General features: G+C 38.3%; 1 protein-coding gene across 3 annotated transcripts in view; it reads left to right on the forward strand.

The window, feature by feature from the left end:
• The window catches only part of XRCC4 (X-ray repair cross complementing 4), a 142,095-nt gene that overhangs the window by 7,164 nt on the left and 109,805 nt on the right, over nt 1-25,126 (forward strand). Inside the window, exons 1-3 of one of the 3 annotated variants that reach the window (XM_058864097.1) lie at nt 301-409; nt 7,843-7,992; nt 10,611-10,798. In XM_058864097.1, the coding sequence (XP_058720080.1) occupies nt 7,854-7,992; nt 10,611-10,798 (327 nt within the window). In that variant the 5' untranslated portion in view covers nt 301-409; nt 7,843-7,853. Of the gene's footprint in view, nt 1-300; nt 410-6,610; nt 6,697-7,842; nt 7,993-10,610; nt 10,799-25,126 lie in introns of those variants that run through there. The other 2 variants (XM_058864099.1, XM_058864098.1) reach the window with 2 other exon arrangements.

Genomic DNA, 25,126 nt, shown 5'->3' on the forward strand with positions numbered 1-25,126 from the left:
GTACAAGTGACTTTGTGCCCTGTTTCCATTCCAGATGTGGTTTATAGACATGGTGCTGACTGAGCACAAACCAGAAGATTTGTAAGTGCTGGCTGAGAGTGTAGAGTGAGTGACTTCTGAATTTTTGGTTGAACTGTGTCCTTACTTATTTTATCTATTTTTTTATTGTTGTTGTTTTTGTTGTTTTGGTTTTTTTTTTGTTGTTGTTTTGTTTTGTTTTAACAAATCTGTTTGTTTGCTCAGAGCTTGGTGGGGCGATGGGATTTGTGCTAAAATACTGTCCCATGTCATTACAGGGACTGGTGTTTCTTCCCTGCTTTGGTTTGTCAGATGTAGATTATCACCAAGCCTGAGCTAAACCCGTGCTGAACCTGTGCCCACGTGTGGAAACAGCTGAAATTGGTGCTCAGTATGTGTCTTTTTGCCTTATCTTCAAGCTCAGCCTAATCCATCAGAAGAGTAATTAATGTTCAATGCCAAGTAATAAACATAGCTGGATAAAGAGCTGCAAAATTGAAATTTAGCCGCATTGACAGTGAATGTCTCAGTTCCTTGTGAATGTCTTGTGAATTATTTTTCTGTGAGGGTCAGGTGAAGCAAAATGAATTACAATTTTTAAATTAATAAATTTAAGCTGTGTGAGCTCTTTGTTTTCAGGGAGTTCAGTGAATAGATAAATAGCAGATGGAAAGAAAAAACATAATAAAACTTTGGTTAAGTGAAGACTGGGTAATGCAGGAATTTTCTTCAAAGAAAATGCCTGAGGAAACTGTTTAGTAAGATAAAGCAATTTGGAGCCTGGGCCTATTTTTTATTATTAATTTGACAGGGACTGGAAATTAAAATAATCCATCTCTTTGAAAAGTCTTGGATGTAGAGGTGGGAGGAGAGAAAGATATGTAAGCCTTCATATTTATACCTGCCCTTGTCCCACTGAAGTGGCAACATTTGGTGAAACTTGTTTTTCCAGGTTACTGGGCTCAATTTTTCAAAACTCCTCAGAAAATCCTACATACAGAATTAAATCCATTCATATCTACCTGACACTGATTTGTTTCATTTATCTTCATTTCAGACTGGGTGCTGTTGCCTATGGATCTCTTGTGGATTCGACAGTATTGAATTTATTTGACTTAAATATTTAAAAAGAAAAAAAGAGGGGGAAAAAAGGAAAAAAAAAGGGGTTTTAGTGGAATCCATTGCCCAGTTATTTAAGTCATACATTTAGAGAAACAGATCAGATTGAGTGGAATTGTAATAGGTCTGTGTGGGGACTAAAAAGTAGAAAACAAAGGAAATCTGTGTGACAGATTTGTGTTGAATATCCTGATAATATTTAATCCTAAAGAAAGCAGTGTTTTGGAAAACAGATGATACCTCAGCCAGACTACGTTGTTATCCAAATATACATCAAAAAGACATATGTATTGGGGTATTTTTGGATGGACGAAAGGCGATTAAAACATGCTGGGTTTTTTTGTCCTTCCCCCAAAATTGCCTCGGCTTTACTATCCTCAAATGGATGATACTACAATACTTAAAACTGCATAGATGCTTTTAAAAATACAACTAAGAGACTTGGAATTCCCAAATCTTTGTTCTTACTGACTGTATACATTGGGCTCAAAGGTTGTGTCTGGCACAACTTCCTTTTTCTGTTTTTCATCTGCAAAACATACAGCATTTTAGCACTGCCTTTTCAGAGAAACTGTGTGGAAAATGAGATATATTTAGAATGTGTGTCATTTTAAAAAAAAAAATAAAATTGAGGAGGAAGTGAATTATTTTTCTTAATAAATATCCTGTGGTCTTCAAGCGAAGGCACTGTGCCACCACTGGCTTTGGTAGGACCTTGGAAAGCCAGGGTGTCCTGCTGCCAAGTTAGAGTTAAAAAGCATTTGTTGGGACTTGCATCTTCCAGAAGCAGCAGAGAAAGGGAGTCTGGGTCTCTGAGACACGCCTTGCTGACTTTTCATCTCAGATCTGTCCTCTGGAGGCTGGGCTGGTTGCTGCCTTTGATCTTTGCTCCTTTCCACACACATTTTTAATAGATTCACTACTAAAATCCAGTGTTTCATCAGGAAACATGACAGTTGCATGTCTTATTTTTATTTTATTTTTTTTTTGCAGGTTTATAATATTCAGTTAGTGTAACCTGGCTTTCCATGCATCTTGGAAAGTGAGGATTTTGACAGCGTGACTGTTAGTTTTGGGGAAAAGTTGTTAGAAAAAGGGTGAGAAAGAAGGGTCTGCCCTTTTTATAAATCTGTCTGCATACTCCCTTACTTGCTAGTATATACTAGTATAATTGCCCACTTTAGTGTTTATTTTAATACACTGAAGGCCTTTTTTTTTTAACCTTATTATAGCTTAATGTAGATGGCTTTAAGTGAGCTTGGCAAGGCTGGATGCCTGCAGTGGGTAGTGGGTTAGGGCTGAGACTTCAAGGGGATGAAAGACACCAGGGTGGGCTTTGCCTCCAGGCTACAATTAAGATCAAGGCTTGTTAGTAAGATTCCTACTATAAAGGTTGTTGACTGTCTGCTTCCTTCTGTTTCTCCTCATTTTTCAGCTGGTGACTGTAGTAAATAAGCCTGACAAGGGTTGTTCCTTATCGTGGATTCCAGATCTTCTGTGGCAAATCTTCCATATCCTATTGTCCCGTGGAGCCTGACAAGCTCAGAACTAATTTGTTTTTGGTTTTTTGGTTTGGGGTTTCTTTTTTTTTATTTTTTTATTTTTTTTTGGTGGAGGGGGGTGGGACACACAATTGCAGAAAAAGCCATGTGCATGTTTCCAATCGTTCTGTGGCTGCCACGGAGCAGTGGGAAGGCAGCAGTGCAAATGTGAGCCATGTGAGCCTCGGCTCTGCAGTTGGGCCCACCATCTCCTGATCAAATGTTGCCATGGAGCACTGAACTTCTTAAATGGCCCACTTACCCCTCTGCACAAAGTTAAAAAATCATTCAGTCTCTTCTTCACGTCCACGTGCTAATTTTTGGTTCATTTCTTTTATCTCCAAGACAAAGCTGCAAGATTGGCAAAAATTGTAACCCGAGTGCTTTTAATACAGAGCGAAGTTAAACAAAAGAGCGACTGAATATTATTTAGAATGCATGTAACACAAAAATGTTTTAGCCCCCTAAATTGCATTAGAGAACAAAGCTCTTTCTAATTTTTTTCTCTTCTGTGGCTTTCAGATTTTTCTGTAAGTTCCACATGAAGGTTGTTATTGAATCGTTCTTCAATATCAAACGAGTATTGTTGCCAGAGGAGTGGGAGGATTATTGTGAGATGGGACAGGAAAGATGCTGTGTGATTTGTCTTCATGTTCGTTGGGCCAGTCATGTTCTTCCAAAAAAGAAATGAGAAAAGAGAAAGTCCCTGTTGGATCAGTAGTAGTTCTGAGATTAATGGAGTGAGAGCTGAGGTTTTTGTCAGGTATTTTAATGTTCTTACTCTTGAAGTATTGGAGTTAATGGAATTTTAAATTAACACGAGAGAATATCAATTTGTATGAAATATATCACTGGAAATATGCATAAATATAGGCATTATCTTATTTCCTTCTGTTAGAAAATGTGGTAATAGCTAGTTTTAATCTTTAAAAGCAATCTTGAGCTTTTCTTGACTGGTTTAAATCTCCAATTATCCACTTACAAGTACATGTAGCATCTCCTGAATAGTGCCTCTTGTCTGATTATGAATTTACTATTAACTTTCTTCTGATGCTTAGGTTATGATCTGTAGTTTGGGCAGTGTCAGAAGGGACCAAACTGTGGACTTTAATAGCAGTGTGTGGTCTTCTATTCTGAACTCCCTGTGGATAGCTCCCATTTTTCCTCAGCAAGAAAGCACTTAAGTTAATTGCCTCATTTCAAAGACATAGTAGCTCTTTCTGGTCTCTAAGTAGCCTTCCAAGCATAGCTGACGAGGTTTGGGACACCTGCAGCCCAACCAATTTGGGGGAGGAAAAAAAAAAATAAAAATCCATTAGTCTGCATGGAGGAAAAAAAAAAATAAAAATGAAGCGCTGAAGTTCAGAATATTATCAATGATGCTGTGTTGGAGCAGCCTGAAAGATTTGGCTTTCGGTCTATGCCTGGTGCTATCCAAAACAACATATAAAATTCTTTGTGGGCCCATTTTAAGAATGTCTTGTTCATTCAGAGGGGCCCTGTGTGCGCTGTTTGTTCCGAGGGCAGAGGCACCAGCCAACAGCTGATTCCTCCTCAGAGGGAAGCATTGCCTAATGGTGAGCACAGGAGCCAAAGACCACGGGGACAAAGTGCTAAAGATAAACAGCTCAATTCCCGACTGTTCAAAGGCCTCAATAAAGCCTCTGATTTACACTTTCGGGGTGGGACTCTGCTGTCCCCACCTGCAGGCCGGCCCCTGGCGTGAGGAGGTGCTGGTGTGTGTGTGACCCCCCTGGGCCCCTCAGGGATGAAACACCGCCTTTCCGTGGCACAAAGCTTCTCTGCAGATTTGTTTTCTCATCACCGGGGAAGGAAGAAACAACCCAATCCCATTTTGTGGAGGTGCTGAACGGGAAGAGCCCACAGGGGCTGAATGGCACCTGAGGGTGCTCCCCTGGTCTGATGGACTCGGGGGCTTTTTGGGCTGCCGTAATGAGTGTCTGGTTCCAGTAATTTGGGTAGCAGTAAAAACACAGACTGCTTTTACTAAGTGATTTTGTTTTGTTTCAACAGGCTTCAGCAGCAGATGGACTGTTAAATAGTAACACTTCCGAAATTGAAGGGATGTTTTAACCTTTCTGAGCATTAACACGGTTCCTACCTTTCCACCCCAAAGATGAAAGTGAAAATAACTCTCAAGGTTTTGCATCACCTTTATATTTGTGCCTTTCTTTCATAATGAAATTTTTTCCTGGCAGAAGTACTTGATCTGTGAGGGGTCACATAAGCTTGGCACATTGGAAGCTGATGGGGTTATGAATTCAGTGAGCAAGTGGGTGCATTGGGGCAGGTTTATTGTGGGCAGATTGTTTTATTTCGCCTCTTGAAATACAGAGCAATGCATCCTATTTTGGAAATACAGTGCTGTATATCTGTTATTAAGATTTGCCTTTCCCGTGAATGAAATGCATGCAGTCATCTTAAAGTGAATGTATAAGGGATATGGCCTCATTTATTGTCTGTATTTTTAATTTCTTTTAAATTTCTTTAATTAATTAAATCTTCAATTTTTTTAATTTCGTTAAGTAAGTTGGGAACTCATTTGGTATTTTTTGCTGTCTTCATGCGGCTGTTTGTGGTTCATCCATTTACTGAACACTGCACTCAGCTCTGACAAGAACTGTGTTCTCAGGACATAAAAGGGATAAGGGGAAAAGCAATTTGGATTTTTGGTTTGTTGTTGTAATTGTTTTGTTTTGAAAAAAGCAGTAAGGTACACCATTTCTGTTTGCAGTGATGTTTTTATGCGCTGTGTAGGTCAGACTAATTTTCGTGAAGGAGGTTTTCTCCTCCTCTCGAGGAGAAGTGTGTAATAGGCCTTGTGTACAGCCAGGAGTCCTTGAGCTTTTGCTGATGGCTTGGAGCAGTTGAGTGGCTGGAGATGGAGTCAGGCTGAGCTCTGCTTTGAGAGGCAGCTCCTGAGCAGGCAGTAATAACTAATACACTCCTTTCAAAAGGTCAGCGAGCACTGTGGAGGAGATGAAAGCTGGGAGAAAAGGTGTCTTCATTCTGTGCTTGCTTGGAGAGTGCTTTTTTTTCAGACATGGACAATAAAATGTGGTAAAGCAGGAGAACCGTATTTTGCGTTTGTTTCGAAGTTCGGGGTATTATTCTTGGTTGTTTCTCCTCATTCTCTTGAGGTCGTGTTTCACCACAGGGGTACTATGAGTGTTGTCTAAACAGGACTTTTCATTTCTAGCTATGCTGTATCACTGGAACAAAGTACTGATGTTTGCACAGGAAGCCAGTATCACTGTATCGAATGAATTTAGTCTCAGGCCTCAGAGACCTTGTCAGTGCATTTTTAAATGAATAAACAGGCATCTTTCCTCTGCTACTCTTGACTTCACTTTTTCTGACTGAGGACTGCCTGACACTTCATTCTATAAATAGAAAATCTAATTCTCTTGCTTTGTTTTTTGTTATAAACAGTCTGTGTTGATAAGAAAGCCTCTAGTGCAGGTGTTTTTCACTGAATGCTGCTTTACTTTGTGATAAAAATCACATAAAACAAGCAAAACCTTCCTGTTGAACTACACATATTTCCATCAGTATCCTGTGTGTTGTCTGTCAGGGTTGTCTGCTACTGTTTTACAGTCTTTTATTGAAATATTTTTAAAACTGTTGTCTTTCAGAGAGGGCTGCTGTGAAAATATTTCATGAGAAATTGTATTATTCCATAATTTAAGAAGCAAAAGGGATTCTGGGAGGCAAAGGAGAGTGCATGTGCACGTGTGCTTGAGCATGCATTGCTTGTTTCCTGCCCCGTGCTCGTTAGTGACCCATGGCCAGGCAGTTAGTGCCCCACAAATCTTGAAAATGCCTTTATTTCTGGAGTCACTAATGGCAAAGGCATCGTTCCAGCTGTCCACCCCCAAATATTTAATGTTTTTGTTCTTGCTTACAGGTGCACAGACACACTGCAGATTTTCTGAAATGGCCATCTGATTAGTGATGGAACTAGAAAACTCAGATTGATTTTTCAGTTTATGTTCTGGTAACTTTTTAGTTTCTGTTGCATTTTCAGGAAATAGAAAGGTGGAGTGTGACATCTGTAACAGTAAACACGGTGGTGGTTTAGAGATGTAAATACTAAAGCTTTATGCTTGAAAACCAAGGCTTAAATTCATATGTTCTGCGCTTGTCTGGGCAAGGGAGAGGCGTTTTGAAATGCTGAGTGCAAAGTTGAGCAAGGGTCAGGAACAGTTCAGTCAACTGCACTTAAAGCTGCTCCTCCTAACCTGAAAGTGACAATTTTTGGGGAAACCAAGGTAGTAAATAAATCTGTATCTAGATTTGTTTCTCAATGTCCAGGAGCAAAGAAAGCTTCCTTCTACTCCTGCTTGGAGAACAGAGTCCCCTCAGGGCATGAGCTCATCCTGGTCGTGATTATTTACTGCTGCACTTTAGATGGAAACCTTGATAGAGCATTTAATCCCTGCCCAAGAACCATTGTACTCAGTGCATGTAGTTTAAATGCCTCATCTGTTTTTTTCCTCCTTTTACATGCTGCTTTTAGTCTGTGGGTGAACATGTTGCCTTTTCTCAGTCACTTCCCTTAAGTTGTGTATAAATACATGGGATTCTTGAGAAGGTCTTAGGTCAGGCACAGGTTGCCAAGTTGGTTTGCCATGGAGCAAAAATATTCACTGTAACATCATATATTTTGTTCTCTGCAGAATCCCGTGCTTAAAATATTTCCTTTGGGTTTCTGGCATTTGCTACACCCTCTGCTTTGCTGTGAAGCTTAGTAGCAGCTTTCACATGGCTTCCAGATGAATATTGATTATTTTGAATTATGTTAAATGTTCTGTACTTTGGGTGATAGCAGACTGTGAGTTAAAAACAGAGCCATGGGGAAGAGCTTGGGTATAGTAATTTCCTGTCCCCCAGCTTCCTGACAGCTTCTTAATTTGAGACTATTCAAGTACATTTAATTGTTGGCACTGAAACCTTACTTATTATAATCCAGTTTCCTGTTTGCAAGTATCACCAGTTCTCTGACAAACTGAACTTGGGGAGGAAAGTAGAATAAAATTACGAGTGTGCTTGTATGTGTATATTCCCCACATATACAAGCTAGTTACATAAAGCTGTTAAGCACCTCAGTGGTTATAACAAGATTATCTTGCTTTTTAAACAGATATTGAGAAGATGGAGAAGACTTTGAACAGAATTCATCCAGTTTCTGATCCAGAAGCAACCTATTTTCTACAGGTGTCATGGGAGAAGGATTTAGGCACTGGCTTTGGTTTACTTCTTAGTGATTGTCAGTGTGCCTGGACTGGGACAGGTAATGGAAAGAGAAGTACATTAATTTAAGTTATTACTGCTCAATAATTCATAATAATTCATAATAACTTGTATGGAAATTTCATGGGCGTGTTTTCCCCGGTGGTGGAGGAGGTAGGGTTCATGACCTTCTGGGATGTGGCCAGAGAACTTTGAAATTTGGAGAGATTGTGTGTCAAAGCTAAGACTAATTCATTCACCACATGGATATGCAATGTTTTGTTCTTTCTCAGGAATGTATAATTTCTTGGAGTGATGCTGAAGTAACACTTCTGTGTCTTCTCCAGATTCTTGAGCAAATGTGTATGCAAGTTCCATTTGCAAGTTGGAGTCCATGAAGACTTTTAATTGCAGATGTTTTTTAGATGTTTTCATGAAATTTTAATAGCCAAAGGTAGCTGTATTTCATACTGAAGTGAATTTTTGGGAAGGAAAAGGGACAATAAATGACTGTAGTAAAATCTTAGCCTGTGGGATTTTTTTCTTCTCTCTGAAACCTCAGTAAGAGGATGTGTCTTTGCATATGTGCATGCTTCTGTCATTCATGCCCAGTGAGAAAAGGTTGGATTTGTGTGTTCCTTGAGGAATATCAAATACTTGATCAAAGGCCCTTCTCTTGGTAGCAAAAATATTTCAAAGGGAGGAGAGGATTGTGTATTTTCAGCAAACTGTAGGCAAAACCATTTTCTGGACACTTTGTCTGAATTACAAGAAGTGTCTATGTATTTCCTTTCTTCCTTCCTTCTCCCTGCCCTGTGGGTGTTGTTTCTCCTCAGTTCCTACATAAGCCAAGCTTTCATATAGGTCTGAGATTAGATAAATGTAAATTAAAATCAACACATAAATTAAATCTGCTTTTCCATATTTCTTTTTAACATTTCAAGCACTCCATCGATCAGGGGTCCCTGAACAAAGCAAACACATGAGTTCCAATCCTGATTTCCAGTAATGAAAGGTTTTTCTCTCTTGGCTTGACAGTAGTAATGTCAAGTTATTTTGAAAATAAGAAAAAGGGTGTTAATACTGAGAAATACTGGTTTTTCTGTTTAAAGGATTTTCTCATTCTTTGGCAGCTTCAAAATCCCTGTTTTAGAATTCACAAAAAGATGATTCTTACTTTTCCCAGTGAAGGCTGTGCCAATATAGCTGGGAATGTGTAGAAAAAATAGGTAGACACAGTTCTCATTTTGTGGAGTTCCTGCATCTGGTGTAATGGGGGATAATGATTTCCCAAAACAGAGGGGCAGTGAAAACAGGGTGGCCTCACTCCATTAAAAAGGAAAGAAAGAAACCCACAACAGTTCAGCCGTGAGCATTGGGTGCTCATCCAAAGGAGAGTTTTTTCCTACCCTTTCTAAGAAATCCTTATTGAATTTCTTGTCCCTTGAATAACTTCACTGGGGGTTGATGTTCTTGTGCATGAGGCTTTTCTACTGTACTGATCTCTGTTTCATTCAACAAAACATCAGTTTTAGTTACTTTCTAAAGTAATTACATCATTTTTGAGACTGCTTCCATTTTAAATTCAAAAGGGAAAGGGAAAGCAACGGTCAGAATATTCTTGCTGTGGGAAATCCCTTTTGGGTTTCTCATGCTGTGGATTATTTTCCTTGGCAAGACCTACCAGGAAGAGAGTGAGAGTTGCTGATGGAGTTGTCTTTTATGGGTTTTGTATGTTTAATGTGATGATGAAATGTGTTAGGAGTGCTGTTTAAGTCCTGTTTAAGGAAAGAGGGAATACAGTGAATATTGGAGGGGAGGAGAAGCACAGAAATGTGCAATGTAATCTAGTGTGTTACATTGGTATTGGCTTAAAGACCTACATCTATGAGGATTTATGCATATTTTCCCAATGATTGATGAGTTCTGCTGGTTTTATATCATAAAGGAACAAGCAGCATATACAGGAGAAAAAGAACGTACAGTGCTCTATTGCAGTATTTTAGTGTCTTTCTTATTATTATTTTCTTGTTATTAAAAATTTATCTTCTCAGTATTGAAATCAGTGTTTCAGATTACATTTTTTGTGTTTCAAACTTACCTTTTTGCTTCTTTGCCTCACTCTGCAGGGATTCCACATTTCTCTCTGTACTGTTTTGGGTAACTTTAGGCAACTGGAATTGTGGATGAGTAGCAAAAAGGAAATAACCCATTTTCAGACAGGGAAAAAAAAAGGACAGAACTTCTGTAAAGTATTCCTGTATTCTTGTACATTTCCACAAGTGAAAACAGCCAATGTGTCTTCAAGGGAAGAATAATCTCCTAATATTTCCTAGAATTACAGAATGCCTTGGGTTGAAAGGGACCTTAAAAGTTACCTAGTTGGTGTCTGTTTGTATACACATATAAATACATGTATATATTAAAAAAAAATTATTTAAAAATTAAAATAAAAAAAAATTATGCGCTCTAAAATATATGTAGTAAATATATATATATAATATGTATGCTATTTATGTACAGTAAATGTATATAAATGTATTTTACACGTATAAATGTGTATTAATTATGTTTTATATGTAATGTATACTGCATATACTTGTTCACACATATATGAATATTTATTCCTCGCATAAATATTATTATAAATAATAATATTTATTCCTCTCTTTCTGGTAGTGTTTGAAGCAGACATTTCTAGGGAGGCTGCTGACATAGAAATGGACAGAGAAAAATATGTGGAAGAGCTGAGGAAAGCACTGATAGCTGGAGAAGAGTCAGCTGGCAGATACAACTTTGTGATTTCAAGAGATGAGCAGAATAAGGCCTGTCATTTCTCCTATGAAAGGAACCTGAAAGATGGCTCTGTAAGTAGATAAATGTTTAAATTTAACTGTTAAAGGATGAGAATGAAATGCATTTTTGTATTTTATTATGGTCTTTAAAATCAGACAGATGTGTGGTACTCATTCCAGATTGAATGAGTGTTGTGAGCTCTGTCATGGGCCGAGCTAAAAAGAAAGTGCGTGTTTTGGGATGGATGCTGCACTTTTCATATTGTAGCCTCCTGTGCACTTCTGTTATCCTTGTTTCTTCATCCTCCCTCTGTCCTACTCACCTAAATTGGAAAAAAATAATATTCAGGCAATGTCACTTTCAAATGCTAAAACATAGTTTTAAATTTAGCTTTTGTACTGCTTCAGATATTTTGTAAGCTAAGGCTGAAATTCTTGCATTAAACTACAAACGGGAAAGTGGTTCCATTCTGCTTGCTTGGCTTTAAAGGGAAAGGCCCTCTTAAAATAGGAAAGAAACCAGTATAATCTGTATCTGTAGACATTCTGGATATTTCAGGTTGTGCTTTGCTGTGTTAAAACCTCCCTGAGGAAAAAGCTAACTTAAGGTTAATCTCCTGGTTTGTACTTTCTTTTTTTCTTTTAATTCTTTTACATGTTTTTTTTCTTTGTGCAGTATAGGAAATTTCAGCCCAGTTTGGCTCATGAGGAGCCAACTGTTAGGGCTTGTAAATCTACCTTATAAGTCTGCATTATAAGTATTTCTGTGAATTTACCCCAGGCCATATTGACCCTAAACCTTGTGAGCTGGTTGATTGTTCACAACCATGTTGCAAGTTTAGGATCAAACTGTACTCAGAAATTGAGAGCAGTAAGATTAAGAATCCTTTTTTTTTTTTTTTTTGTTTCTGCTCTGTGTCACACATGTCCTAAATACAGGCCAGGTTAAATACATGCTGTATTTTTTATTAAGTAAAAATATCCTCGTGTTTCTGGGGTCACCTAATACATGTTTCCATCAATTAAGGCTTATGAGAAATTTAATTTGTATGAAAATAACTTTATGTCAATTTGGGAAAATAATAATCCGGCCAAAGAAACTGAAAACACAAAGAACTTTGATTCCTATGTATGTTTTAAACTTTGGGTGTTCAAAGAATGTTTTTAGTTAAGATAGGATTTCTTGGGTGAAAATACACCTTTTTTTTCCTCCTTCTGTACTAAACTAATGCCTACAAGTAAAATTGCCAAAGCAATTATGAAGAATTAAATAATAGAATTAGGTACTAGGAATAGATTTCAGGTGTGTAGTAGAATATGCTCCAAATGTTTAGCAAACTGTCTGTGGAGGTATTTGTAGTCTCTCTCTTTTAGCATAACATTAGGAAATTATTCTTCCTGGGCTCTGTACATCCAGAAGGCTGATATTCAGATAAATATAAATTTAGCACAGAGTAAGCATAGAAAACTACTCTTCAGTTTAAACATAACTTAAATTCAGTGTTTATCTCTTATCAGTTTAATAATTAGCAGTTTTTAGTAAAAAAAAAATGCAAAAACTTCTGAAATGCGTTGTTACACTTTACATTACAAAATGTTTATCAATTAAAATAAGTAAAAATTTTGGCAAAACCTTTTCATGAAATTGGTACTTGGATGGCTGAGACTCAATTTCGTAGTCTTAGAAAATCAATAATATGCCTTGCCTTATTTTTTAGAAATATATGCATGCATATATACACAAATTCAGTTTATTAATTATTTTTAATGGGACCTGCCTAGAACATGATGCTGATCACCAGCAGTCACCTGTGCCCAGTAATTTCCAGAGCTGAGCTCTGTCATTGTTCTCCACCTCACGTGGGACTAGTGACTGGCAAATCTCTGAGCTAGAAACTGATTTATTGTTTTCATGGCTGTACCAAACCATGGTATTTGAAATAGGTTTTACCTCCTTTGCAGCAACTTGCTGAAGCTCTGCTTCCATAAAGTCTAACTATTTGCCAAAACTGTGTTGGGTGGTGTATAAGAGTGCAAATAAAAGAAGTGGGGTGATGTTAAGCAAAGGAAAACATAGGTATAATATTGGGAAATGGTTTCTGACATGGAAATTTGTTTTACTGCTCAAGTGTTTTCTGGAGGAAGTGGTGGCAGCCCCGTTGTGCCCCTTGCTTTGGAAGGGACTGGCATGAAAAATGCATTTTAATTATCTGTACTGTAGTACATTTGATGACTTAACAAGGTGTTTGATTCACCTGTTGTTCAGTTAATAATGAATAAATAGGTTCCTTCCATGAACTGATGTCTAGGTGTTTAAAAGGATGTCCTTACACCTACTCCTGCTTTGATGGAATAAAACCAAACCTGTATCTGCATGTAATTTTAATTGTGTTTATAACTGTCAGTGTATAATAATGACATGTATGTGAGGTTTGTGTAGTGGATGAATGCTGATGGTTTGTGTTTTGAATGGAAGGAAAACTTCCCCAAGTCATGAAGAATTCCTGTCTGATTTAGAGGGAGCACACTGTAACATGTTTGTTTTGTAGCTGTCTGTAATGCTTAGAAGTAACAGAATAAGGAAAGTAATTTAACTTAAAGCATGTTCACAAGGGTTTTAATACTTATTTATTTTGAAATGTTGGTCAGGAGATAAGGATGTCTGAGCTGTGGAAGCACTGGTTCTGGCTGTGCCTCAGGATAGGAAGTTGTGCCTTTAAAAAGCCTGACGCGTTTGGTGAAAATCCCGATGGGTTCGGCGAAAATCCTGGTGTGTTTTTGTGAGAATTCCAACACGTTTGGTGAAAATCCCGGCGTGCTTGTGATTTACCTCCCTCAGGACAGGTGTCTCTGCCTTTGGGAGCCGTGTCTGGGGTGTCTGGGGTGTGGGGAAGGACCCTGGAATAACAATGTCTGGGAATTGTGTGCGGATCCAGCTGCAGCCCCGGATGGGCCACACACACGGAGACCCCGGCGAGGGGCCAGGGAGGCTGGTCCAGCTCAACTGCTGCCACCTAAACAAACACCAGCCACAGAGGCAGTGATTTAGTGCTTGATCTAAGTAGGTGACCACTGGGAAGTAAATCTTTCCAAGTGCTTCAGCGAGTCACTCCACATATAATAAATAATGGAAATCCGGCAAGCTCTTTCTTTTTTTTTTTTTTTTTTTTTTTTTCCGGGGATGGCAATTAAATAGACTAAATAGTCTTTGATAAACAATTATTTGAGTGCTAGCAGTCTCTTTTTTTACAGTAATGTGGCATTACAAATGCTCTGTGGTTTTTTTTTTTTCCTTCCCTTTTGCTCAAGTTTGTAAACAGGGAGGGTAAAAGCTTAACAAATTCCACCTTAGATGCAGCACTGTTGCTAATTAGGATGATGGAAGAGATGCTGTTACTTGTCTCCTCCATTTCCTGTGGCTGCTTTTCCCTGGTTGGGCCTGTGAGTTCATTATAAGTTTACTAAGAGTTGAAAAAAAAAGCGGGAGAAGCTTGTGCTAACCAAAACTTTTCACAGCATACTGAACGAGAGAAATGCAATTGGCAGAGCTCTTTGTGCTGTCCAAACTCTCTTGGTTCAAGGTCTGAATAGTTACTTTTCTCCAAACCACCGAGGATGTGTTGTTTGGTTAGCAAAGGTCACTGAGAGTTCAGGTTGTTTCCCACCAGCAATTCCACCAGCTGAGGAGAGAGGAAGATGAAATGATTAATCCTTAGGTCAGTGTGAAAGTAATGGCTCTCATATCCCTTATATCACTCAGTGTCTTTGTACTTCAGGACCTGAGAGTGGACACTTGAATGGGTTTCTTGGAAGCCCATTTTGGAAATTGCTGGCTTCTAATGTGCCTTATGTAATGGAAACATTAAGTGTTATCTTGTAAGTAATCTCAGAATGTTGAGTGATGATTTTCCCCATCTCACCTCAGCTGTACCTTCAGGTATTTCAGGAAATGCAGTGCACCACTTCTGTATCCTTGAGGTAAGAAAAAAACATTTCTGAATGAATGATTCCCTACCATATTATTAGGTGTACAATACAAGGTGTAAGTGTACAAGGTGTGACAGAAGTTCTGGTGAATTAAGTAATTAAGCTCTGCTATTTTCCTTGCTTAGCCTATTAGATTATGTATTTGATTGCTGCTTCTGATAAGCAGTAGTTTGGGGAAATTAATTTAAAATACTGGTAATTTATACCTTTAAAACTGGTGCTGTTGAAAAAGGAGGAATCAAACACTGTGTTGAATAAATTCTCTCCATTTATTTCTCAACCTGTTAGGATCTGTGTATTTCACTGGACCTATTCATTTAGATAAAAATGGGACTTTAATTGCTTTAAGGCCTACTGTAAATTACATTATAAAGAGCATCTTATTTCTTGAGTACAATGAGTGGCTAAATGCATTTCAAGTATACCTAACGTGTTAGTAAAATAACAGATTTGGATTTGTGCAAGAAAAATTGTCAGTTATCTTTTCTCCCTCTTGGTGTTATTGTGTTGTCTCCCCTCCTTCCCTCTTGATTCTTTCAGATTTTCCAATTTTGGAATACCTGCTGTGCATTTCAAATCCCTGTGTGGACATCAAGGCCTACTTTCAATTGCAGAACGGAATAGAAATGCTTTCCTTTCAGGAGGAAGAAATCTTTAAATCATGGCATATTGACAAGCTTTAGTTTCCCAAACACAAATTACAGAGGACAGTAGGTGCTCTGGAAAAGAGATTACTGTGTGTGGGCTCTAAACCTTCACTTCAAGAGCCCAGTCCTGTGTTTTCTGTGAGGGAGAACAGCAGCCAGAGCCTGAAAACCAATGACAATCTCACCAGTGGTTTCTCATCAGAAGGTCTCTCACAGCTCCAGAGGAGCCATTCGTCTTTCTTCCTGCAAAGGAGAGCTCTCAAGCTCATTTTAACTCTTAGGTTCACTAAAACAGCGCCTTTTCCAATATAAAATATTGAATGGATACGTTTAAACCCTCAGAGCAACTTCAACACCTCTGTTATTTCTGCTGCAGTTACAGAAAATGTCTTGAAATGTAAAAAAAGGGCAAATTCAAGATGTCCTGTGTTTTTTAAAAAGTGGCAAATATGGAAATACTGCAGGGTGATGGGATGAAGAAATAAGAGAGCTGCAGAATGTGCAGCGAGGAAAGTGTTACACTTGCTGTTGATTTCTTTCCTTGAGCTGCAGTGATTTAAAATGCATGTATCATTGGTTTTCCACTATAAAGTCAGTCTGTATTAGTAGTCTACACATAAAAATGAAATTTTCTTTGAACAGTGAAGACAAGTCTCTAATTTCTGTGTCCAGTGAGCAAGATCAGCTCTTTTTTCTGGTGGAACAGCACTACTCTAAGTTTGCTGGTTCCCTAAAAATCCTGGTGTAGTGCCTGCCCATAGGATTTGACAGAATGCTAATTACTGCCTGTTACATGCCACTATGTGGAATGAGTGTTTTTTATCACGAGGACAAAACCCAAGTGTCTTTGAGTTTTAAAATCTGAAGCTAAATTGCACGTGTATTTGGAATTGGGGAGTAAAATAGTCAATTAGAATTGTTCTGAAGTATTTTAGCCTCACTGGAAAATTCTTTGGCAGGTAGGTTTTCTTCGTTGAAATCTTGAATGTGGTTCTCTTATAAAAATACGTTTCCCAGAAAGGCAGGTACAGCACACAATTTCAAGAGTAGGTTTCTGGGTAGCATCATTCCAGGAAAAAGCTCTTCCTTAGAAGATTATTTGTTTCATTATCTTTCCCTCTTGTTCCTCTCAGGTACCTCTGCAGATAATGTCTGACATTTTATCTAAGATTAGATGTCAGCTGCTTTGTTGGGTACAAAGTGTAACAGGTCTTTTTTCTTACTTTTGGAACCCAAAACCTTGTGTTTCTGCATGCATTTTTCTCAGACAGGTCTTAAGCTTTGGGGTTTTTTAACAGTTTGAGGTACAGTTTTTTTGTTCTATTCATAAAAACACATTGTCTTTACAGTGTGTGAGTAATACCTATAGGTTATTAGCTTAACACAGATTTGTAAGAGAACATAGTCAACACTCTTCGGGTCTGCAGAGGTGCGAAAAACTGGAATTTGGAAGCAGGGTTTTTTTTATACTACTTCTTTGCTCTCTTATTTGATGGCTGTACATCTTGCAAAACAATGGAAGATTTATTTCCATTAATTCACACTGAACTTGTTGCCTACGTATTCATATCTGTTCAATTCCAGCTGGAATGAGAATTTGTTGTTCTATATAGCTAATCCATCCCAGGAACATCACAGGGATGAATTTCCCTATTTAGTTGGAGTAAACCTGACTACTCCTTCAGTCTATCCTGAGTCTGTATTCTCTTCTCAGCTGAATCACTCTCAGGAAAAATAAAAGAAAGGAAAGGATTTATCTAATGTAGCTTTTAGAGACTAACTTGAGCTGTGGATTAGCAAATTCTGATTTAGGTAAGAGGTCCAAGCCTGAGGTGATATGGGGAAGATGTTAATTCAAGAAAATTTTGAGGTTGTCTAGTCTTTACAAGCACTGTTTTACTTGCAATTTTTGTGAGGTTTTTCTTCAGAAGAATTAATTTTCATCTTTTACTTCCCTGGGCTCACAAAGGAGTTAAGACTGTAGTCCTGTGACCTGCTGTGATTCTCTAAATCAGCCATTCACCACTGCAATTTTTGTTTTGGCAGCGTTACTGACTTCGGATGGAATACATTGAGCAATGTAGTTTTCATCTCATGAAGAACTAGTGAGACATTGCCTAGGACATGGGTATGGAAACTGGGGAATTCAAATAAGAATTGCACTAATACACATAGTATTTATTTTGGTTTTATATGCACTGATTTGTATGTAAGAAAATTGTTGCATTTCTGAGACCACCTGAAGGTTTTGTTAGCTGTGATGAGGGGCAAACCCACAGTTTTCCTTGACTGTAAATAACTAAATATGAGTTGTCTCTTGTTCAAGAGATCAGAGAAATAATCAGCCTGCTCTTACGTGTGTGTGCTAGCTTGAAAAGCTTGTAAACCACATAAATAAGATGTTTTGTTCCCAAAAATCCTTGCAGGCTGTGGGTGAATCACTAAGGATGTTTGGGAAAGGGATTTTACTAGGGCTCTTATGTGGACATGTGGTGACAGAAGTGCTGTGCTAACCAGTGGCAGGGAGGCTGTTACCTGCATTAGTTACCTGGCATAATTATAGTTTAACAGGTCTTATTTCAGTGATGTAACCTGGGGATAAAGCCAGCCTGACTGCAGAGTTCTTTCTCTGGAAAAGAACATTCAGGTACCAGTCCTTTAACTTTTCCTTTTTCAATGTGGTCCTCATGAACGTTTTTTAATAAGTTTTTCTGAAACTGATTAATTTTTTAATTTTTTGTTGAATGCCAAGATGTAAACTTACACAGCATTTACCACAGGTTAAGGCTGACCTTATGCACTATCACTAAGGGTCTTGATTTGTAGAAAATAATTGGGGCAGGAATAACAGTAGTATTTTTTTGGAGCAGGGTAAACACTGGGAACTCCCCCACTGAAAAACCCAGACCCAAGATGAAAGACACCAGGCAGTTAACTCATTTTGGGTTTAACTTCTGTGGGATGGGCTAATACCTAAAATTGAGTGTGGCATCTATTTACACACCTTTATTACCAACTGTTTTTAAGGCTGGGAGTGGGGAGCTGCTGCCTTTGCTCTTGGTGGCCGAGCTGTGTGTTTTATATCAATTTTGTCAGGCAGGGCTTGCAGAACACGAATGCAGAGGTTCCTCCCTGTGCTGCATGCGCTCATCAAGCATTGTTTAGTCACTGCAGCATGGTTATGCCATCTGCAAATGCATGTGCTCCCCTTCCTGAACAATGCTCTTTAATCAAGACCGCAGTTGTGGAGAGGCTAGCAGGAGCACATAATATTCACATATTCAGCAGGATGCCAAAATCAGAGTTACACGTGTGTCCTGCCACCACATCAGCTGGGGTGATAGGCTGCCAGAGGGTGCCACTTCCCTGAAATCAGTACCTTTGTCCGTAATATCTCGTACTTCTGTGTATATTATTCAGAGTCCAAGTTGTTTAAAGAGCTTCGTGGTAAAAACAACAAATCGAGAGTTGTCATGGAGAATTGTTAAACCTACAGGAATTGCCTGCTATCTTTTATTTGTTAGGAAACTCAATTTTCCAGGTCTGTCTAAACAGAAACATCCACTAAACCATTTCACATCTGTTGTGCTCCTTTCTTCATATTACAAAAGCGTGAAGTTTTTGTTCCACGTATTTTTCTGGACAATTTCTTCATTGTGTTAAAGCTCCCCTAACTTTTTTGCTGGTTCTTTTTGCTGGGTACTTAAAGAGCTCATAGAGAATGCAAATGTGTTTGAGATGGTGTTAATTCCCCTGGTAAGCCAGGAGGTGAAGTGTGCCAGGCAGTGTTCTGAGAATGTGTGTGTTCAGAGATGGATAGTCATGATATTTGAATTATTTACATATATATCATATGTGTATAATAATATACATCCATAAATATACACTCAATTTTATCTTTTCCATTTCTTGCAGAATAATAGAATAATTAAGGCTGGTAGGGACCTTAAAGACAACTTCTTGTTAAGTTAATTTCTTGTGAATTTTTAATGGCAGTTATTAAAGGTGTTTTGCTTTAACAATAGCTTGTCTTCTATTGACAGCTTAATATTTTGTAGTGGATTTGCTTGTGGTTTCTTTTTCCTGTCAAAGTCAGTAGTGCAGTAGGAGGAAATGTCTCTTTTCTTACAGTGCTGTAGTGCTTGATAAAGCTGAGCTTGTTAATTAAAGTATCCCCAGAGCTGGTGGGACAGCCACCCTGGACCTTTCTCCCTTTTCAAAACAATTTTTTTCTTAGATTTTTTTCTTAGATTTTAAATTTAATCTTTAAGTTGCCTTTTTTTTTTTTTTTTTTAATTGCAGTTTCAAAGCTGTGGGCTAGATTTGGACAAAATCTGCCTAAACCCAGAGTTTATCATACCACTCCTTCAGGAGTGTTATAGTTTCCTTGTCGAAAAAGAGAAGCTTTGAACTGAGTCAGTGATGCGTCTGTCTTCCGTGGGTTAAAATTCCATGACACCATCATCTTGTAGTGGAGGCTCTCTGTGTGATTCCACAGCAAATTCAGAGGTCAGCAAAATCCTGCTGCTGCTTTTTGTCAAGTTCACCACATCTGACAAACTTGATTTTGATTCATCAGTCAAATGTTTCTCAGTTACCTGCCAGTCTCGGATTTTAGTAAATTAATTTTTAGTTCTCTGTTACTTCTACCTGAAGAAACTCCTGTATTTCATGGTGTGTGAGTGACTCTGCAGGTTGTGCTCAGTGACAGTTACAAAACTGGGTATTTTATGTACTTGAGCATGGAAAATGATGTAATTCAACAACAAATGGCAGCTACTTTAATTAAAAAAGAAATTAAAGAAAGTCCCTAGATGTCAGGTCACATGCTTTAGGAAAATAACATCGATTCCATGACACAGGAGTGTTTTCCTTTCAGCTGCAGCTTTAAACCTGATCCAGACCATGACACTGGAAAGAAATATATTTCCATGTGGTAAAAGAGATGTAGTCATAATTGTTGAAAAATTCATGTGGGTTTCTCCATGAAGCTGTTAATGCTTCAATAGTCTGGTGGGTGATATAAACCCTCTGTGCCTTATTGTTTTAGTGCCTTTGAAGAGAAAATGGCAATCAAGGGAAAGTGGTTTTTATCATGCACACTCTTTTTAAAAACAGAGGTGAAATGTTACAGCATATTGGTCCACGATGGAAGCCCCTGGTTTTCCAGGCTTTATTGAGCTCTCTGTTGCCTTAGATCAGGGTGATATGCATTGATTTGAGAAGGAAATGTGTATTTTGCTCTAAGGCTAAAGCAGCAGCTAAGGAAAAAAATGTTCTGAAATTGGAACTTTGGGACATGCTGTGGGGAATGCAGGGGAAATTGTGGGAAAGCATTTTTTATCTGTTTCTTAGAATTCAGAAAAGTGAATTTATAGCGTAGAGGTAACATTTATGTGGTGTCAGTCTGTGATGGATGCTTGAATCATGAGTGTTGTGTAATTATTGTTTTCTGAGTACTGTGTGACAAAATGGAAACTTGCATTTGTTCTTAAAGCTTTTGGGTAGTGCTCAAAAACAGGTTATTGCTGACAAATAGGATAGATTGGCTGCTGCTAACACCCAGGCTGCAGACTTCTGTCTGTTACACTAACACAGCTTGGATTGCACAATGATCTTATTAGCTGAAATGTTCTGATATTTCTACAGAAACCCCACTGGAAACTTAGAACAAGTTTTGGAAAAGTACATTTAACCTGTTAATTGACTCATGTGGCCTTTTTTGAAGCAGTATGCCTTTTGAAGTGAACATATATTTTTACTTTAGAAACAAAGGTGCCAGTAAAACCTGAAGCTGTAGCTAAGACACATTTCAGCCCCATAGGGCTTTTTTTTTTTTGCAGTAATTAAGGATTTCCCAAGTGATGGCTGAATGGACTCTTGGTTTGCCCTGAAGTTGGGCATTTAAGCTGGGTGCTCATCTTGTTACAGGTCCCAGCTGCTCTCCTCAGTGAAGAAGAGTGAGTATTCATAGCCATGGGCTAAAGAGATAGGATCTGGTTTCCTTCCGTGTTTGTTTTCCAGGGATTATCTTTTGGTTGCAGTAGATGCCCAGCTGCTTCGAAGGTCCTAAATTTTCCATTCATTATCAACTTGACACCTATATAAGACAGACAAGATCTTGAGTTTCCATCAGGTCTTTCCTATGGGCATTGAAGCTAATTTTAAAACATTCTGGAGATAAACCCTTCAAATGATGGTTTCAGAGCATTTTAGGTCATAGAATTCTTTTATTTTACTGTGTGCACTGTTGTAGTTGGTGGGGATGGCAGCAGTTGCAGGCAATGGCATGAACACCAGATAGTTTTATAGAAGTGCTGTTGTAGGTATTTCAGTTTGGACACTTCTGTCCAAATTAAATATTTTTTTTGCTGGAAGTTCCACTGGGAACTTAGCACTATGAGAATGCTGTGTTTTTTCCTGAAATCAGTTTTTCATAGTCCTCTCTACATGGTGACTTTAAAAGCTGATCTGTCTGCCTGTTGGCCTTCTCATACTTAGGGAGGTTTTGTGTTCATAGTCTCTGAAGAATTTCAGCCTCTCTTTTTTGTTGTTTTACCTTTTCCAAGTGTTACACGAGGAAGTTCACACTGGTGAGAGAGAGTGATGTGCAGTCCTTAAGTCAGCAGCAGAACAGATAGCCAAGAAAAAGAACCTGGAACTTTTAACTTACTTGTCAAACACAATTACAAGGGAGTTTGGGTTTCAGAAATACTATTTATTGTTCAGTCCATTAGTTGGATCCTGTTGGAGAAAACAATCAAACACAGCTGAATCAGCAGCTTTTCAGTTTGAAAAGCTTCTAAATTTTGATCATTTCAGCTATGTGGCGTCCTCGTAAGCTGAAAATTATTTCTCAGTGCAACTCAGAAATTTCATTTGTTGAAAGGGGAAGTGTGAGATGTCAGGGGAGGGCTCAGTTCTCATATTTGTGCTAAGCCTTAAAAACTGGCTACTAGGTCAGCCAATTTATGTCTCAATAGCTTTGGACTTGTACAGCAGTCATTCTTTACTGTGCCTTCACAGTGACTCAGCCCAGGCAGATTTCCATCCCCCTTTTCCACCCCACTCCCCTGGATTAGTCATATGCAATTTAGGAGTATCAGAGAAGCTGTTTCTGGGCTCTCTCTGCAAATAGTTTTGGTTATCAAAAGACAAAAGGACTTAATTCACGGATAGCTTGTAACTTGGAGACTTTGTTCTAAGCAGAAGTGAAAGCTTGCTCCTTTCCTTTAAAAAAAAACAAACCCAAACAAATCACTGTGATAAAATCAGTGTCTGGATTCGTGTAGAAAAACATAATTACATTTTTACACTAAGTTCTGTCAGCACAGAAAATCAGCTAAAAAGAAAATCTCAAAACTGCTTCTGTCTCTCATGGTCTGTTTAACATCCACCTTTTTTTGCATTGTTTTCACTTCAATTTTCCATCACCTTGCCTTTTAGAGTCCCTTCCCTGAAGCTTATTGCTGAGCCACGGCTATAAAATTATCAAGCTGAAGATTAAAACTGCAAAAACACACCGGGTTTGGTGTGTGTTACACCTTGGAACTGCACAAGTGCATTACAGGCAGAGAATTTCCATGGCTCCCCTTGAGCATCATGGGCTCAGCTGCTCATATGGCATCCATCTGTGGTCTTTTGGCAGCAGCCCGGGCTGCTGCATGGGAGTTTTTGGAGTTCAGAGCTAACCTCATATCTGTCTTCCCATCACTCTGGAAGTTATGAAAATTCTTCATGGCTGCCCTGAAGTGAGGTATTAAAATATTACAGAAACATGAGACAGAATTAATAATGCTGAGAGTTAATAACGGGAATGTAGGTTGGGTTTTTTTGTTTTTTGTTTTTTTTTTTTAATAACAAAGTCAATATCTTTGATTTAATTTCTTTAGCTTGTGTGTTCTTTATGTGCAGATTATGGTGGATTTCCTATACACAGATAGAAAGGGTGATTGATTCTTGTTTGATTAATTTGATCTATGCTGCCTTGCCTTTAGAAAAGGTAATAAAGACCATGCAGATGGTTGAATCAAGTACATAGATCTCTATCAACAAGATTTAAAACGTTTATAGGATCAAAAGTCTCACTGTTTCTGGCTTAAGAAAGCACATTTAAGTTAGGGTTTTCCTGCTTAAGTGGGAGTGTAAAAGTACAAAAGACTAGATGGAAAAAAATGAGTTTACAAAAGATAATCAGAATAAGATTAATATAATGAAAAAATCCTGCAACTGATAGAATTATGAGAAGAAATGCTTTTTAAAAAAAAAATAAATAAAATCTGTGAATTGTGCTAGGCTTGTACTCTTGTTAGGCTTATTTGGTTTCTGAATAATGCTGAAAAAAGTTGCCATCACTTCAGAGCAGACCAAGATGTTCCATTAGTATTTCTCCTCTGAATCTGAGAAGCAAAAATATTTGTGTGTCACAAAGACAATCCATTAGTTACTAGGGAAGATATTACATAGATGAACACATTTAAATTACCATTCTCCTCAAATAAATGGTGTCCAAGAGAGCAAAAAGAATTGGCTGAACTGATGTCTGGCTTGCTCAAGTCTGGTTTTAATGCTAAATCCATGGGAAGTTATGGAAGACTTGAAAATGTGCTACTGTTCTGTCAGCATGCAGTGGGTATCCTATCCCACTTGTTGGTGTTGAAATCTGAAGCTGCCTGTGCTGTAGTCAGTCTGGAATTAAAGTAATAGGCAAGTCTGCTAAAATACTAAGGGGATTACAGAATGAAAATGTAATTCTGGCTGGTAAATTTCCTTTACAGAAAAAAATCCCTCTGCAGGACAGGATCAAGGCTTACATCCCTATAGTTACTCACATCCAAAGAGGAGAATGTCAAGATCACTTAGACTGACCCAAAAGTTAAAAAAAGAAAAAAAAAAGATTGTTAAGGAAATCTGTGGATGCAGAATATCACAGTAGATTTTTTTGAGGTAGCATTTCAGAGGTTTCCCTATTCTACACGAAGGCTGGATTTAATTATTTCCCATGAAATGTCTGAGGATTTGAGACTCAGTGAAATAAGTAATGGCTGTGGTTCTTACATTTGTACTGTTGCTCAAGCCTAAAATGTATGTGGTGCATGTTTCACGTCTGCTGTAGATAGAAATTCTTGGTGAAATCTGAGGACATCCCTGCAAGGTTGTGTCCTTGAGGTATCACTGCTGCGTCTTCATGTGTTCAGAGAATAAAATGTCAGCAAATTCCCACATTAGTTTTACTCTTTGTCTTTATCCTCGCATTTCTTTGAAATGAGAATCTGCCATGCAAGTTCTGCATTTCGTTCCCCCTTTTTGGTGAATTGGGCAAGGCAGAATAAAATCCAGGAATGAATGGTGTATCAGCAAAGATTTTCAAAAGTGCCAGGGCAGTGGTGTGGCTCTTGACTCATATATCTGTTTTTAGGCTTATCATCTGCCATCATTTCTTTAGAGTGAAGAAATGTATCACTTTTAGATGGAGAACAGAAAAAAGTGTCTGAGTGCATTTTCCAAGTGGTGGAAATGGTTATCATGAGGAAACAGGGCAGTTTCTTGATTTTTATAATAAAAGCAAGTTGAAAGATGTGATCTCTTCAAACCAAAACAAGTGAGCAACTTTAGAACCTTAGACTTCAGCAGAAAGAGTTGTTCAAAATTGTAGAAATATTTTGAGGTCTCTTTAGAGGAACCCTGTTGGAAGGTTTTGAGGGGAGTTTGGCCTTGAAGCTTTTGCCGGCAATTTTCCATGTTGGAGAGGTTTGAGCAAAGGTCA

The sequence above is a fragment of the Poecile atricapillus genome, chromosome Z (genome assembly GCF_030490865.1).
Source record: "Poecile atricapillus isolate bPoeAtr1 chromosome Z, bPoeAtr1.hap1, whole genome shotgun sequence".
NCBI lineage: Eukaryota > Metazoa > Chordata > Aves > Passeriformes > Paridae > Poecile > Poecile atricapillus.